The 14414-nt window shown below is 40.2% G+C and overlaps 2 protein-coding genes across 8 annotated transcripts in view; one reads left to right on the forward strand and one right to left on the reverse strand.

The window, feature by feature from the left end:
- The window catches only part of OFD1 (OFD1 centriole and centriolar satellite protein), a 31898-nt gene extending 29371 nt beyond the window's left edge, over window positions 1-2527 (forward strand). For both annotated transcript variants that reach the window (XM_058044896.1, XM_058044897.1), the window contains exon 22: window positions 405-2527. In XM_058044896.1, the coding sequence (XP_057900879.1) occupies window positions 405-450 (46 nt within the window). In that variant the 3' untranslated portion in view covers window positions 451-2527. The remainder of the gene's footprint in view (window positions 1-404) is intronic.
- GPM6B (glycoprotein M6B) overlaps window positions 1027-14414 on the reverse strand; it is a 106981-nt gene continuing 93593 nt past the window's right edge. For 4 of the 6 annotated variants that reach the window (XM_058044902.1, XM_058044899.1, XM_058044898.1 and 1 more), the window contains 5 exons: window positions 11464-11620; window positions 8194-8365; window positions 6243-6316; window positions 5858-5923; window positions 1027-3557 (listed from right to left, as the gene is read on the reverse strand). In XM_058044902.1, the coding sequence (XP_057900885.1) occupies window positions 3408-3557; window positions 5858-5923; window positions 6243-6316; window positions 8194-8365; window positions 11464-11620 (619 nt within the window). In that variant the 3' untranslated portion in view covers window positions 1027-3407. Of the gene's footprint in view, window positions 3558-4016; window positions 5192-5857; window positions 5924-6242; window positions 6317-8193; window positions 8366-11463; window positions 11621-14414 lie in introns of those variants that run through there. The other 2 variants (XM_058044900.1, XM_058044903.1) reach the window with 1 other exon arrangement.

Genomic DNA, 14414 nt, shown 5'->3' on the forward strand with positions numbered 1-14414 from the left:
CCAAATCTTTCAGTTTATTCCAAGATGTAGAATTGAAAATAAGCAAAAAATATGGAGCAATTAGGAAAAAAAAACCCATAAAGGTTCACTATAACCATAGTAATGATTCAATATTGTCTGTGCTGTTAAACATAACAGCCCCTACCCTGCTGCTCCTGAATTGGCACCAGTTGTGTTTTTTTCACTTGGTGAGCACTACAGAAGTTCATTCTGCTTTTTGAGGTGATGCCTTTCAGTTAATGAAGGCCCAAATCCTCCTGCTTTAGGGTTGGTTTTATTGCCAGCAGTTCACTGAAACAGCAAAGGCAGTCTCTGAAGTTCTGTTTTAAAATGAGTATTAAGATTTAAGATAAACTATATTTACTCATACCACTTTATTTTCCTCCCTCCTATAATCAATATAGTCTTGCAGACATTTCTCATGGAGACGTGGATGAAAGCTTCTGGTGAACAATAACTACTGATTTTTTAATTTTTTATTATTACTATTATGAGAAAGATATTTTTAAAGTCGTTTTGTGCCTTTAATAAATGTTAGGCACCAACACTGCAGGTTGTGTAATTATAAATTAATAAAGCTGATTTTGATCTGTTTCATCACTTCAGTCATTCATTTCAAACAGGGAGTCCTGGTGTGTTACTAATCCAGGAGGAAGCCCTTGGGTGGGGTGAGAGAAAGAACAAAGCAGGGAACAGAAACTGATCAGTATGTTTGGGTAGATGTGTGTTGGCACTGAATTCCTCTAAACTTGGTCAGTTTTGCCAACCCCCGTCCCCCAGTCCCTTCTGCAAATGGTTCAAAGTGTGGATGAAAGGCAGAAAAAATTCCCTCATCATCACCAGATTTAGAGGTGTCCCGTGGAGGCACTTGGCTCACACAGCTTCGGAGCACTGAGTGTGACAGACCCAAAATAAGGTGTCCCTTCTGCTGCACAGCAGGGGCAGGAGCCACTTTCAAAAGCAGCCCCTCTCATGTATCACCTCGTTGGTATTAACCAGCCCAGAATGGAGAGATTAAAATAAAAATGCTATTTAACTCATCTTTATTTAAGCTTTGTATTTTGTAGGTAGATTATAGGCAAGATCATTAAACTTTATTTACAGTATAAAATACAGTAGTTTTTATCAATGAAGTAAGTTTGGGTGGCAGCATATATTACAACTTGCACTGCATTTGAGGCTGCTCATCTTGACCTAACTACAAGAACATGAAGCCAAGTTTGACAGAATTTAGGGGCAAAAAACCAAAGTTCTGTCTTAAATTTGCTGGATGTTTAAACACAATGTACCAAAACCGTGACAGATACAAACTTTGCTTTTTGAAATGGAGCTAAAATGTGCTGTGGTTGTTACTCTGATTTTGCATACTGCTAATTTGCTATTGCAGCCACTCTGGCCTTTACAGAATGTTTGAGTGACTTAGAATTTCTGGATGTTGGGGTGGGGTAGTGCTTGTTGCATTATGCTGGCCTGGAACAACTACCACTACTGCATGCTGCACACAGCTGCTGCTGCAGCTGCAACTGCAGAGCTGCCCTGCCCATGCAAGAGGGCAGGGAGCTCTGGAACAGAACGTGTTTCACCTCAGATAGAGACATAAAGCCTAGAGATGCACTGCCATGGAGTAGCTGTAGGTCTGGGTTCAAATAAGCATACACAAGTGTTGTCTATTATCTACAAATATTTATTTTAACACTTGGATGTAACTACAGGAAGCCCTTGGCACTGATAGAAAATATTGATTCACTGTTAGGTTACAAAAATTTATACATAGCAAAATTTAATGCTCTTTACATAAAAATATTAGACTACTTAAACAAAACTTCAAAAACTCCCAGTAATAGCTACACTGAATTAGAAAAGAATTAGGCTTTAAGACACTGCCTCCATTATTACCCTTATGCAAACACTGGGCTAGAACATCACCTGCATTGCTGTAGAAATGTCTCCTTCATGCAACAGGTAAGAACATACACTAGGCTATTTTGTCATATTTGCTCTACATCAATCAACTTTGCCCCTTTTTTGAAACTGTCAAATTAGACTTCAATAGTCAACAAAAGAAATTATATTTGAAGTTAATACCCCCCAAAAAATGCCTTTTCTCTTAATACTGATTTGAAGGAATTTGTGCTTCCTTTGATGTATATTCAGCAAACAGTCAAAACTACCAAACCACACGTCAGCTTAGCAGGGGTATGACTTGAATATTTAATTTTTTCAAATGAATGATGTATTTTTACTTTTCCCCCCCAACATTTATATATATATATATATATATCATATAGAACAAACACCAAATATACCATCACTAATACTCAAGATATCACTGAATGCTTCTGAAAAAAAACATTAATTAGAAGGCAGACTTCTATGGGAAATGACTTTAAAATGGCACCAGTTTGTTTGTTGTTTTTTTTCTGAACACCACGTTTTCTTAGTGTGCTAATTAATTTGTAAAAAGGAAAACACATAAGCACTGACTATAAATTTGCTAAGCACCAAGATAGAGAAAGGTGGACATCCTGTATTATTTTTATGGCTGCAAATTTTATTGTTTGTGTAAAACTCTGCAAACTTTCCCATCCGCTCATTTGGAATTGTCAGATCAGTGTCATTTTAATAAGGTAACACTTTCACTTACTTAAAATGTAGGATAATGGTCTCCTGCCACTATATAAATGCTACAACATTTATAGAAAATAAATATTAAGGCAAAGCTGACATTTATTTTCAAAGAAGGGGATCATTATCCAGATCCAGGGGTCTACATTCCATTAAGTAGTTAATAAAAGGATTAGAACTTGGGAGATCTGCTCGCCCCTCAGGTGAGCACAGGGATGCTTCGTGGTGGCAGTGTGTGGCACAGGAGTGCAGCTGCTCCCATGGCCCAGGTGTGGGTGCTCCCAAACAGCCCCCCTGCACCACCTGGGAGCTGCTGCAGCTGTGCCATCACACACACACAAACACAGGAGCTCCTCTCTCTCAGGAATGCCAGCTGGGCACGGGTTCCTTTGGGAGTGCTCACTCACACACCCTGCACTGCCTGAGGTCTGCACAGATCACTGCCTGCTCGGCCGGGGCACCCGCCACCGGCTTGTGCAGGGCGTCATGCTCCAAAACAAGTCAAATGTTAAACACCAAGTCTCAAAGAAGAATAATTTGGTCACTTTTTGTAAAGTGTTGCCTTTTAAAATGCCTGGAATAAACCCTCCATTCTCTTTTAGAAAGGATGGAAGATTACCAATGGGATGATTTCCCTAAAAAAGTTTTCCAGGAGCTGGAATGTGAAGCTTTTACACTTCTCTCTAATTTCGTTTGCTAGACACACATCTGTACTGCAGAGCAGCTATTTGCTGATTTGTCAGAGCTACGGAACTCTTCTGCTGAATTATTGTGGCAAACATTTATGTGTAAGAATTGAGTTGCTCTTTTGACCGAGACTGGATATCCTGAAGCTCCTGCTCTTCTTTTGCTTTGATATCTTGGTAGGCCTGCATTTTGCTTGCATCCTTTAAGTAGGCCCAGTTAGAAGACAGTATCATGAGGAAGTGGATCTGGAAGAGAAGGGTGAGCATGATGGCGAGTGAGCATGTCAAGAGGCAAAGCAAGCTGCTAGTCAGATTAATAGACGCTCTTTAAAAGAACAACCATAAAAAATAGTTATTCTACGTTAATAAGCATTCTGTTATTAAAACAAGCACAGAGGCTATTTTTCAAAGAACTCTAGAATTTGGCATGCTAATAATTCAGTTGGTTATTCACAATTTAGAGAAAGTTAGTACAACAGTATTAAAATGAGCTACAGAGTTGTACGGGTCAATTAAAATGCAGAATGGGGGAAGCAGGAACAAACAGTTTTGTACGTGGCAGTATACGGAATCTGTAAACTACGAGGTGCTCAGAAGAACTGCTCTCTAAGGTCGTGGTGTTTATGCATATCCAAGCCCAGAGCCCGGCAGGTCTTTTCCCCCAACAAGCAGATGAGAATTCCACCCTCCCCCTGGAAGAAAACCTGAAACTGTGAATGTTTTATTCACTCAAACAAGGCTACATTAACACATCGAAAAATTAAACATCAAAACATGAATCCAAAACTAAGCAAAAGCATGCAATGTCTGGGTTAAGAAGTCTTAATCCTGCATTTTTATAGCTACATTTTAAACTTCCATTGTCCAACCTCAGGTGAAGAGTTGTGTATAGCAAACGGTTCTCTTTTTTAAATTATTATGTGTTTGTTTTTCTAGTTTGTGCATTCGTCTCTTGCCAACTTCTTTTACCCATACTTCATGCAAAAACATCTACATCTGAAAACATTGATTCACTTCTCCTTCTTTTTCCCCCCAACACTGTGAAAAGGTCTCTGTGATCTATGCATGGTTTTGCTTCCTGTGCAGTCATACTTACATTTTGAGATCTGGCTACTGAGAAATCAGTTACTAAAGTGCAGCCATACAAGAGCAGAAGCTATTTATATGCTGTTTCTTACTAGTTCAGGGTCCAAAAGAAAGAATGTGATTGTTTTACGCAGAGCTAAGACAAGGATTTATTTTCTTAGAGAAAGAGTATCATTTGGCATGCACTTAAGAGTGAGAGAAAATAATTGATTTAATCATCCATGGAATCACTTGGAAATACAAGCAAATTAATTCATAATACCTGGGCTTCTGACCTCTGCCAGCATAGACTGGCACTACTTTATTATTCCTTTCTTTCACACCATATATATTTTGCATGCTTAGGGGCATTTGTATTTGGTGTTCATGGCAAAGAATAAATTAATGCATCTGACCCTGAACTGTTCCAGTATTTGTTTGAGATGACTGTTAGAAATCAAGTGGAGACCTGAAATGAAAACATCCCTTTTTCAGAAGGATGCTTTATAAACACCCCTACAGTAACTGAATCCTCTCAACATGAAAAAATAGCCAGATCTCATCCACATCATAGTTCATATACAAGAAGTCATTTCATTAATCTGATAAGCTAAACGATGCTTACTGAAGCTATTTACAATTACTGTAACAAAATCCAAAAGCTAGACTTTTAGTCTAGGGTGTCAGTGGTATTTCAAGCTACGCAATGCAGCTTTTTACTGGGCTTATACAATTTAGAATTTAGTGCAGCAATCTTCCCGACTCTTAAACTTCAAAACAGCATAGTTATATGTAGTAGCCATCATGTAGATCAGCTGGTGGAAGAGAACAAAATACAGGAGAGTAAGATACAACAAGGTGACGGCTCAAGCCCACTTGGGCAACTCTCGATACTTTTACAACAGATGTTACTCTGAGCTCCTTCCAGGGTGAAGATGCAAATAAATAAACCTGCCATTTCTCTGGGGAGGATAACCCAGCTCAAGCCCTAAGGCCATTTTGTCAGCCAGTTGTGAGTGCTACAGCAGCCTTGGCTGGCACAGGGTTAGAAGCTGGCCACTAAAGGAAGCGTTAGGCATAGGAACCGCTACCTGAACGGGCACTGCAGGGTTGGACCAATCTGCCTGGCTCCAGGCAAAGGAAACCAAGAGGTTATAAGCAGCTGATCAAATAAACTACAAAAATGAAAATAAATAGTGGAAATAAAAGCAGAAATAGTGGATAGAAGTAGGATTTTGAAAGGACATGCAAATCATTTTTTCCTAAGTATGGGGAAGGTGGGTTAAGGTGACTTCCTAAAGCAAAAGTTGGGGACCTGCTGACTTGTGATGACCAAACCACAGCAGCAAATAATTGTGATTACAGCTCACCCCCCTTCATGTCTAGTATCACTACCTTTAATATATACAAAATTTAATCTTAATGTATCTTAAGCCTAAAATGAACATTTTTAATGATAAAATAACAAAAAATATACCCACCAATGCTATGACAGTGGCACCAGCTCCAGCACAAGCCACAATGAACAGGTGGTAAGACATGTAGAACTAGAGTAAAAAACATATTTAAAACATTGAAGTAATTCATTAGGAATAGTATAAAACGTAGTATAAAATGCATTTCAAGTGTTCTAGAGAATAAGGATAATAAAACCATCTAGCATGGCAGCAAAGCTTTACAAAATAAAAGTGTGAAAATAATTTTCTTTTTTTTGGGGATGATGTAACAATTACTTCATTGTTACAATTAAAGCAATCTCTTTATACTGCTAGCATGAGTTCTCTCCAAAAACATCAATCAGTTATTTATTACATGGAGCCCAAGTGACTTGTAGGCAAAAGCTGCACACAGGTTACATTTCTGTACCTCATTCGTGTTGCAGATGTTCTCTAAAATTGGGCCACAGGCTTTGCCAGGTACAGCATTCCAAGGAATAATACCTGAAACACCACAGAAAAGAAACCACTAATTTTAGCAATCCACACAGGCTTTCTATTCCTCTCATCTTTTTCACCCACTTGCCAGTTGTGTTCCCATTCTGGGTGTCCGTGCGTTGACCAGAACAGCTTGGAGCTGGCAGCAGGAATTCAGACAATTCCCTCAGGTTGTGCCTTCTCCTCACACTGAGGAATGCTGCTAAGGCATGTTCTCAGATGTGGTTTTCCCATCTGGCAGCCTAGCAGTGGGTTGGCTTTTTGCACTTTGGGTCCAGTTGCACACTCTGCCTACTCCCCCCACTCAGCACAGAAGAGAGAATCTGCATCTCGGAGGTACTTGGCACCTTTCAGGGTAGCACTTACTAGATGAGGTTCCACTTGAACAAGAAACTACTGTGGAAGGGTGTGAATACAGAGCTAGAGGGAAAAATTACAGGATTTTTTTCTGGTTTAGTTCCAATAGGTAAAAAACATGATGTGAACACTGCCACAAGAAAGTTCAGTCTGCTGCACCTCATATACTCCCAATGACTTTTCTTACATGATTGTAAGTCTGAAAAGTCAACAGAATCTAGCAGATTTAAAATAACATAAACTTTTAGGCCAGTAACAAATGTAAAGCTTAAGCAAAACCTATTTGAATTAAGAGCAACCCAGTTTGTTTTCCCATAAAACTTTGCATTTCAACTCAGCTGGTTGGAATTAGCAACTCTATATGTGGCAGGTCATTGAAATGATCTCAGGATGGCATGGCTTTCAAAAAGATTTTATAGGATTTTCTTCCAAGTCAGCTTCTTCTCTGCAACTGCTACATACAATTCCATCCTTTTAGCTATTGCTTCCACCCAAAAATGTGAAGGAAGTTCAGTGACACGTTGTCTGTTAGGGAGCTGCTGTCTCCCATCACACACTGAAACCCAAATGGTTTTACTGTTCAGGGGAACAATACAACCCCATCCAGCACTAATGCAGCTGCAAAACAACCAGGAGAAGCAGGAAGGTGGAGAAGCATATCTGCCTTCACTCCTGGGCTTTGCTGCTGAAGAAAATGTCTTCCCAGCCTCTCTTGCTGTGAGCTGCTAAAATAGACTGTAGATGTTTAACTGACTTGAAGACTTGCTTTTAAAATTAGTGTGTCATTTCTTCTACTGTACTTACCTGGACAGGAGAGCAAAGCCAAACTTTCTTACTTTTTCAACTTTGAATCCATTTTCTCAGCTTTGAATGACTTAGTCCAAATAAAGAAACATTCCTAGAAAATGCTAGCTAGAATGAAGCCAAAGGTAATGGTGACATAAGATCTTCTGCACAAGGGAAGCTGAAATCATAAACTTCAGGAAAAACTCACCTTAAGGAATGAAAAGCCTGACCTTATTTAAAATTATTGTCCCAGCTCCTTCAGATTTCTGCGTGTCATCAGAAAGCAGCATTAACTCATTATTAGTTATGGCAGACTTTTAACTGCAGGTTTTTGGTTTTTTAACTGAAAGTAATTGTCAGTGCAACATTCAGACATTTACTTCATCTTTAAATGTAAAACAGTTTTCTGAAAGAACAGAATATATGCATATGGGTTCAAAACCTACAATCTGGTTATCTATTTCTCAGCACTGTGTCCCAGCAGTTTATTTTAGGGCTGATCTAATATTACAGTATTGGAAGCTGCTACAAAATCATTTCAGATAAGTGACTTGTCAGTTCAGTTAAATTGATTGCATCTGGAAAGAGATCAGTGTAATGTGAATTAATTAGAAAAGTAATAGCACACTCAGAGATGGAAGATGCTTTTGCATTTGATTCATCTGATAAGGCTGAGACAAAATTACTGCAGCCAGACCGAGGAGGATGGATAAAGGATGCAATCAGGATTGAAGTGGTACCGTATTGCCTGATGTCCACGCAGATCTGGTCCCCTGGAACTGTCACATTGCTCTGGAAAGATTTGATGACTTCACAAGTTGACCAGATGTTATAGAACATAAAGACAGGCACAGCGGAGAAGCCGAAGACCCCGAGCCAGGCCACTCCAAGCACATAGGTGAGGAAAACAAACTGGGCAGAGAAAACACAAACACTTTGTGTTTATCTTTGAAAAGACTATTTAAATTTTCCTTAAAAATGCTTCAAGGTAATCTTAAGCATTCTTTCAGAATTCAAGTGAGAAAGCATTTGATTTTCAAGCACACAAAATCAGTATTCTCATTGCTTACAAATACTTTGGTAGTTTAAGTGCTACAGAGAAAGTAATTCAGACATTTCCTTTTTCATCAGCCTGCTTGAGTAAACAGATTGCCCTCATGTGAAAGAGCAGCCCATTGATTTCTCAAGATTCTCAGCTAAGCAGGGATGCTGGTTGTAGGCTAAAACCAATAAATTCCAACAAAAATCAATTTAAGGGTTTTTTTAAAATTAACTGTAACATACTAGCATTTCTATACAACTTGCAAATCAAAACCATGCAGTGAATCAATGCTCACAGAGCTCCCCCACACTCCCTGATGTATTGAAATCAATTTGGAATGTAACATTTGAAAATACCTATTTTTGCAAACATACCATGACTGTTAAGAGCAGATCAGAAGGATTCAATTGGTCTAATACTCACTGCCAAGCAGAAAATGAATTACTTCACTTTAGAAAATCATGGATTTATCCACTAAAATTTTCTGGTTTGGGTTTGCTCTTTAAAAAAACCTGCTACATTACATGCATTTTCTTCAGCTAGATTAAAAGATGTGGCACTGATTGCTTTTCCCTTCCCTTTTCCCTCCTCTTCAAAGTGTTATGGTGAAACAGTAGCTCTGGCATCAGTTCCCAGCTCCCTCCTCCTGGTGAGACCAGGATTTGGATCCCACTTGGAAGGTGGGGGAACGCAGTTACAGCTCCTGGGCTTTCTTTTCAGTGTTAGCTGTGGCTGTTCTCTCTCAGCTGCAGTGGGCTGGAAGGGCTTCACTTTCAGTAAAGCACTGGTGCCCTACTACCTTAAAATTTGTGTGCCAGAGGACAACAGCAAGGATGGGAAAGGCTCTCAGGGGGAGGATTCTCAGCCTGACCCAGAACAAGGGACTGAACTAATACTGCAGTGGTGGAAGAAGTTTGCATCCCCACAGGTTTTTTCCAGAATAACCCTACAAGTATTTGAGCAAAAGCTGAACAACTGGTTAGGGTTCAGCCAAGGGAGGTGGTGTGTGGGGAGGTGGAATTTCTTGCAAAACTGTGGCCCATAAAACCCCAGGTAAACTTTAATTTATAGACAACTCCACTGGAATACCCTATTTCATATTAGATAGCACCATACACCAGACCTGTATGTTTTGTGTGAGAATTGAAAATCCTCCCTTTGGATTTTGGGAAGGACCAAAGGTGAAAGGATTTCTGTAGATACACTACAAATAAAACATGAGTTGGCATATGTGTATGTGGAAGTGTACATGAGAGGAAGTGCACAAAGCCTTTAAATCCTAAAATAGCCAGGAAAAAAATATACTCACTCTCACATTTAATGTGATAACTGTGGGAAATGGCTATTCTGCATTTCCAGAGCCAACACAAATAATTCAGGGAAGATGGAAGTCTGTCTTCTGTAGCAATCATATGCAAGATGGGACTGCCTTTCAGGACTTTGCTCAGTAATGTAATGAAAGAAGAAGTGGAGGAGCTCTTGATCAAAATGGCAAAAGGTCACTGTATGTCCAAAAGCCTGTTGCCTGTACCCAGCTGCAGTCACTAGTCTGTTAAACATTTTGTGTCCTCACAAATCTTGTTCTAGCCCTAAGGTTTTATACAGCAGCACACAGGCACTTTTCCTGTCACCACCAAACATTAATGCAGCTTATCACTCCAAGCCATTCCTCAGCTGGTAAATTCTCTCCTTCATTGTATAGACAAATATGGACAAACATGAAAACACATTTTTCTGCCCTATTTCCATGTGTCACACTGGTATTTGTATAAGCAGCTGACAGTCATGTGCAACTACTCAACTGCACAAGCAATTGTCTGTACTGATGAGATGCATGGATGTGTATGTTTCTACTTTATTTTGGATATTTTGAAAACACTGCTTTAGATCTAATTTTGCTCCTTGGTGAAGACCATACTTGCTGGGAAAAAAACTGAGCAAATAGCCACTAAACTGGGAAATTATCAGATGCCTTATTTTTATTAGCTCTTGAAAGATTCAATAAGTACCCAACAGCACAGTGGAAAATTGCTAGCTCTCATGAAAATAAACATGCATCTCTTTTGTATTTAACCAGCTGAAAGTACATATTTTTTAAGTTCAGGATATAGACTGTATATTAAAATGCAACAATCACATCAAAAGCCTCTTCTCTTTTCACCCACACTTTCCCGTGGGCGATCTGTCATACTGCTTAGCTTCCTCCATAACTACGAGCTTTGAATTCAGATTTTCAGTAATAGCTTTGAAATCTTCTCTCAGAAACATAGTTATGGCTGTTCTTGCAGAGTGTGCCCTTGGGGACAATGTGGGTGAGAATCTGAAGTTTTATTTTTAGTTAAACTTTGCTTACAATTTTGTTCTAACACAGAAGTATGCTGAAGAGAATATGGCTGGTAACTTCAGGGCTTTGCGAAAAAGCCTCGCTGTTCTATCTGTCTGCCTTTTGCCATCTGCAAATCAATACTTGATTCAAGTGCAAAGATGTTGTGAAGCTTCATTCATTCATTACTGTTTGTTGAAGGATCCAGACACTCAAGTACAATTGACTATGGAAGTCAGAGCCATTACAGTTTGATATTTAAATAGCTCTGCAAACCACAGCCATTTTACAGTCTGCCTTTAAGCATCACTCAAGTGTTCCATGTTGAAAAGCACGAATTTCATTTTGGCTCACATTAAGTGTTTTAAAATTAGCAGTCTCCTCAGTTTACTTTAGACCAGTGGGTTCAGCTTTATGACAGGGGAGACCATGGCAGCCCTCACCCAGCCCATCTGAAGCATTTTGATTTAACCAAGCAGCCTTGGAAGTTGAGATAAGAACCAAGACATGGATTGACCCTGATCACACACAAGGAATTAAACAAAGAAGGCAACAACATTCTGTTATTCAAAACCCAGGAATCAAACTGAGCCCAACAGGTTTTAGGCAGCAAAGACTGATGTTCCCATTCCTGATCCCACTCACCATTCCACTGATGCAGCGGCCACAGGCTGTTGTTTTGAACTCTCCATGCAGCTCCTTCACAGCACTTGTTGTATAAAAACCTTCCGCCAAAAGGATTATGCCATATAGGAAGAAAAACGATGCAATGCCATAAATTACATACTGCATTAGCTGTATTCTAAAATAGAAAATAAAGAAAGACTATAATTAGATTTCAGTCCTATAAAAACAAAGTCAGTCCTCTCAAATTAGAATAAATGAGAGACAACTCCTAGAAACAAAGTTCAAGGCTCCTCAGCATTTGAAGCAAGCAGACTGCAGGAAAACACTGGTACAACTGTGCCCCTTCCCAGGTGAGCAATCCTGATGTGCATTAGTCCTGCAGCCACCTGAGCATCCCCTGTTGGTGCTGCAGTCCTTGCACTGACTGGTGTTAGTCACCACGTTAAAGCTGCAATTTCACACTTTCACTATGGAGCTTTTCCTTTTTCCTCTTACTGCTCATAACTTGGGAATGGCTCACAGGGACAATGCAGGGCTTTGAAGTGGCAAAGCCTGGAGCTGCACCCCTGACTAAACTACCAGGCTCTGTGGTCATTCCTTTGGCTCAGGGAAAGGAAGCAGTCCCTAAAATTCACCATTTCCACCTGTGAAATCCAATTAACTTAAGTTTGCAAAAATTTCTGAGATCAGCAATATTTTATATTTGATATAAAGCTCAGCAAACATGCAGTGACTTCTCCTGAGGCTGCCCTATAGCCTGAAAGAGTAGTTCCCAGTGAGCTGGTAGTTTCAGTGCTTTAAGTCACAGCAGTGTTGAGTGCCTCAAAATGTGTGTTTTGGTTTTTTTTAATGGAAGAGTTATTTAGGAAATGCTTCCGTTTTAGGTACTCTGGAACCACTCAGAGGAAGATCATCTCAGGGCACATGGTATAAGCACTTCCTCAGATGTTATTTGAGAAAGTTCTTGATTTCTTAAAAATCTACCATCTGCAATGACACTAACAGTACTTTTCCTTTAGCTAGAATAGGTAGATGAAAATAATAATTTCTAAATATTATCAGCCAGATTCTGTATACAAAGCTAATTATTTTGGAGGACCAGAATTCCAGATCTTCCATACAACATTTCAGGTCTTCAAAAGTCATATTTTGTTATTAGCATGATTTCCCTGGAACTTCTTAAAATGAATTTGATTGTTGGGATGGTTATTTTCGATGAAGTTATTCACAGAACTAAGAGGTTAATTTATACATCCACACTACCAGTTTTCTGAGGATAAGTACGCTTTGCTCAAGATATTTTTTCTGATTCTTGCCATTCTCCACCAAGTAGCTGCTGGCATAGATCTCCAAAGAGCATCTGAATGTTTTAGCTTAAGGAAAATTGATGACTACCATTTATATAGTTAAATGTTACCCTTGTATCAAAATAGGATATTGCTCATTTAAAATTTTATGTGGGAAGTGTTATCTTTGTTTTCCAAACTGATTAAAAATAACTGGATAAATCTGTTACATCTATGCTGTAAAGAACAAAAAAATTAACTCAGGATTTGAGAGAGTATAGAAGAAATCATCTCACCATCATCAATAGTCCAGGAAAGACCCAATGCATTCTACCAGAAATCAGTAACAGGAAAAGTGGTTACAAAAGTCTATTCCAAAGGGTGTGTTACTAACTCCTTTTTTTTTTAATGTTGCCGTAGCCTCAGATTTGCCCCTTTCTAACCTCTAACCTCTTCTCCCTTCTCACCCCCTTGGCTCCACAGTGGTGAGCCCTGAGCTGCTTTGGTAGGAATTATGCATTTCCCCAGCTGCTGGTGCTGACATGACAAGAAACATTGTCAACAACTCTCCAAAACATAAAACTTGCTGCCTGTGACTGCTGCTTTTGCAATTTCTTCTATTTTGCTCAAATGGAGGCTGATGCAAGCACAGGGTGTTTTGTTACCCAGCTGCTGAAGAACAGCTGCTTACATTTTGTCACTAATTTTGTATAACTGCAGGGCCCTGGTGGCTCATGCCCTGGAGCTGGGGACACACTGCCAGCCACAGCCAGGGACTGAGTGTGGGCAGTGCTGGAAGGGGGGACCCAATGGGGAGCAGTCCCAGAGCTGGTCAGGGTACAGAGGGTCCTGTGGACAGGGGAAGCCCCGAAATGGTGCTGTGGGACCAGCCCCAGTGCTCAGAGGGTGTGCAGCAAACTGGCAGGTCTATGCCTGCAAGCACACACAGGGAGTCAGTGAGAACAGAAATTAAAAAGAAAATAAGAATTAAGTGTGCTGCACGGGGCCCTGATATCAGAGTCTTCAATATCACCTGTCTGGCTTGCTGCCTGTGCACTCCTGTGTGAACCATGCCCACCTTGCTCATCCCAGGGCCCCTCATCACAGCCACACATGGCTGGGCTGGCTGCTGGACATGGGACCTGAGGCAGCACTCCAGGCCTTCCTCTGACCTCACAGAGAAGCCTTGGGAACATAAATGACCCAAATATTTTGCCCGTGGTTATATCCAAAGGCTACATTTGCAGATCTTTTTACTTTTTTCTTTCTTTTCTCTCATATACCAGACCAGCTTCTGGTATATGAGAGGGATGGTCAGAACCATGCTTCTTTGTTATTCCTGACATCCCTTACAACTGTATGTCATCAACAAAAACTAAATCTACTTTTAAAATAAAATTGTTACCCCTTGTTCTGTTACAACAGGCCCTGCTACAAGTCACTCTTCAGCTCTCTTGTAAGTCCCTTTAGGTGTTGGAAGGTTGCTCTAAAGTCTCTCCAGAGCTTTCTCTTCTCCAGGCTAAACAGCCCCAACTCCCAGCCTGTCTCCACAGAAGAGGTGCTCCAGCCCCCATACCCATCTTGGTGGCCTCCTTTGCAGTCACTCCAACAGGTCCATGTCCTTCCTGTGTTGAGCACACCCAGAGCTGGATGCAGCACTCCAGGTGGGGTCTCACCAGAGCA

The sequence above is a fragment of the Melospiza georgiana genome, chromosome 2 (assembly GCF_028018845.1).
Source record: "Melospiza georgiana isolate bMelGeo1 chromosome 2, bMelGeo1.pri, whole genome shotgun sequence".
In the NCBI taxonomy this organism is placed as follows: Eukaryota; Metazoa; Chordata; class Aves; order Passeriformes; family Passerellidae; genus Melospiza; species Melospiza georgiana.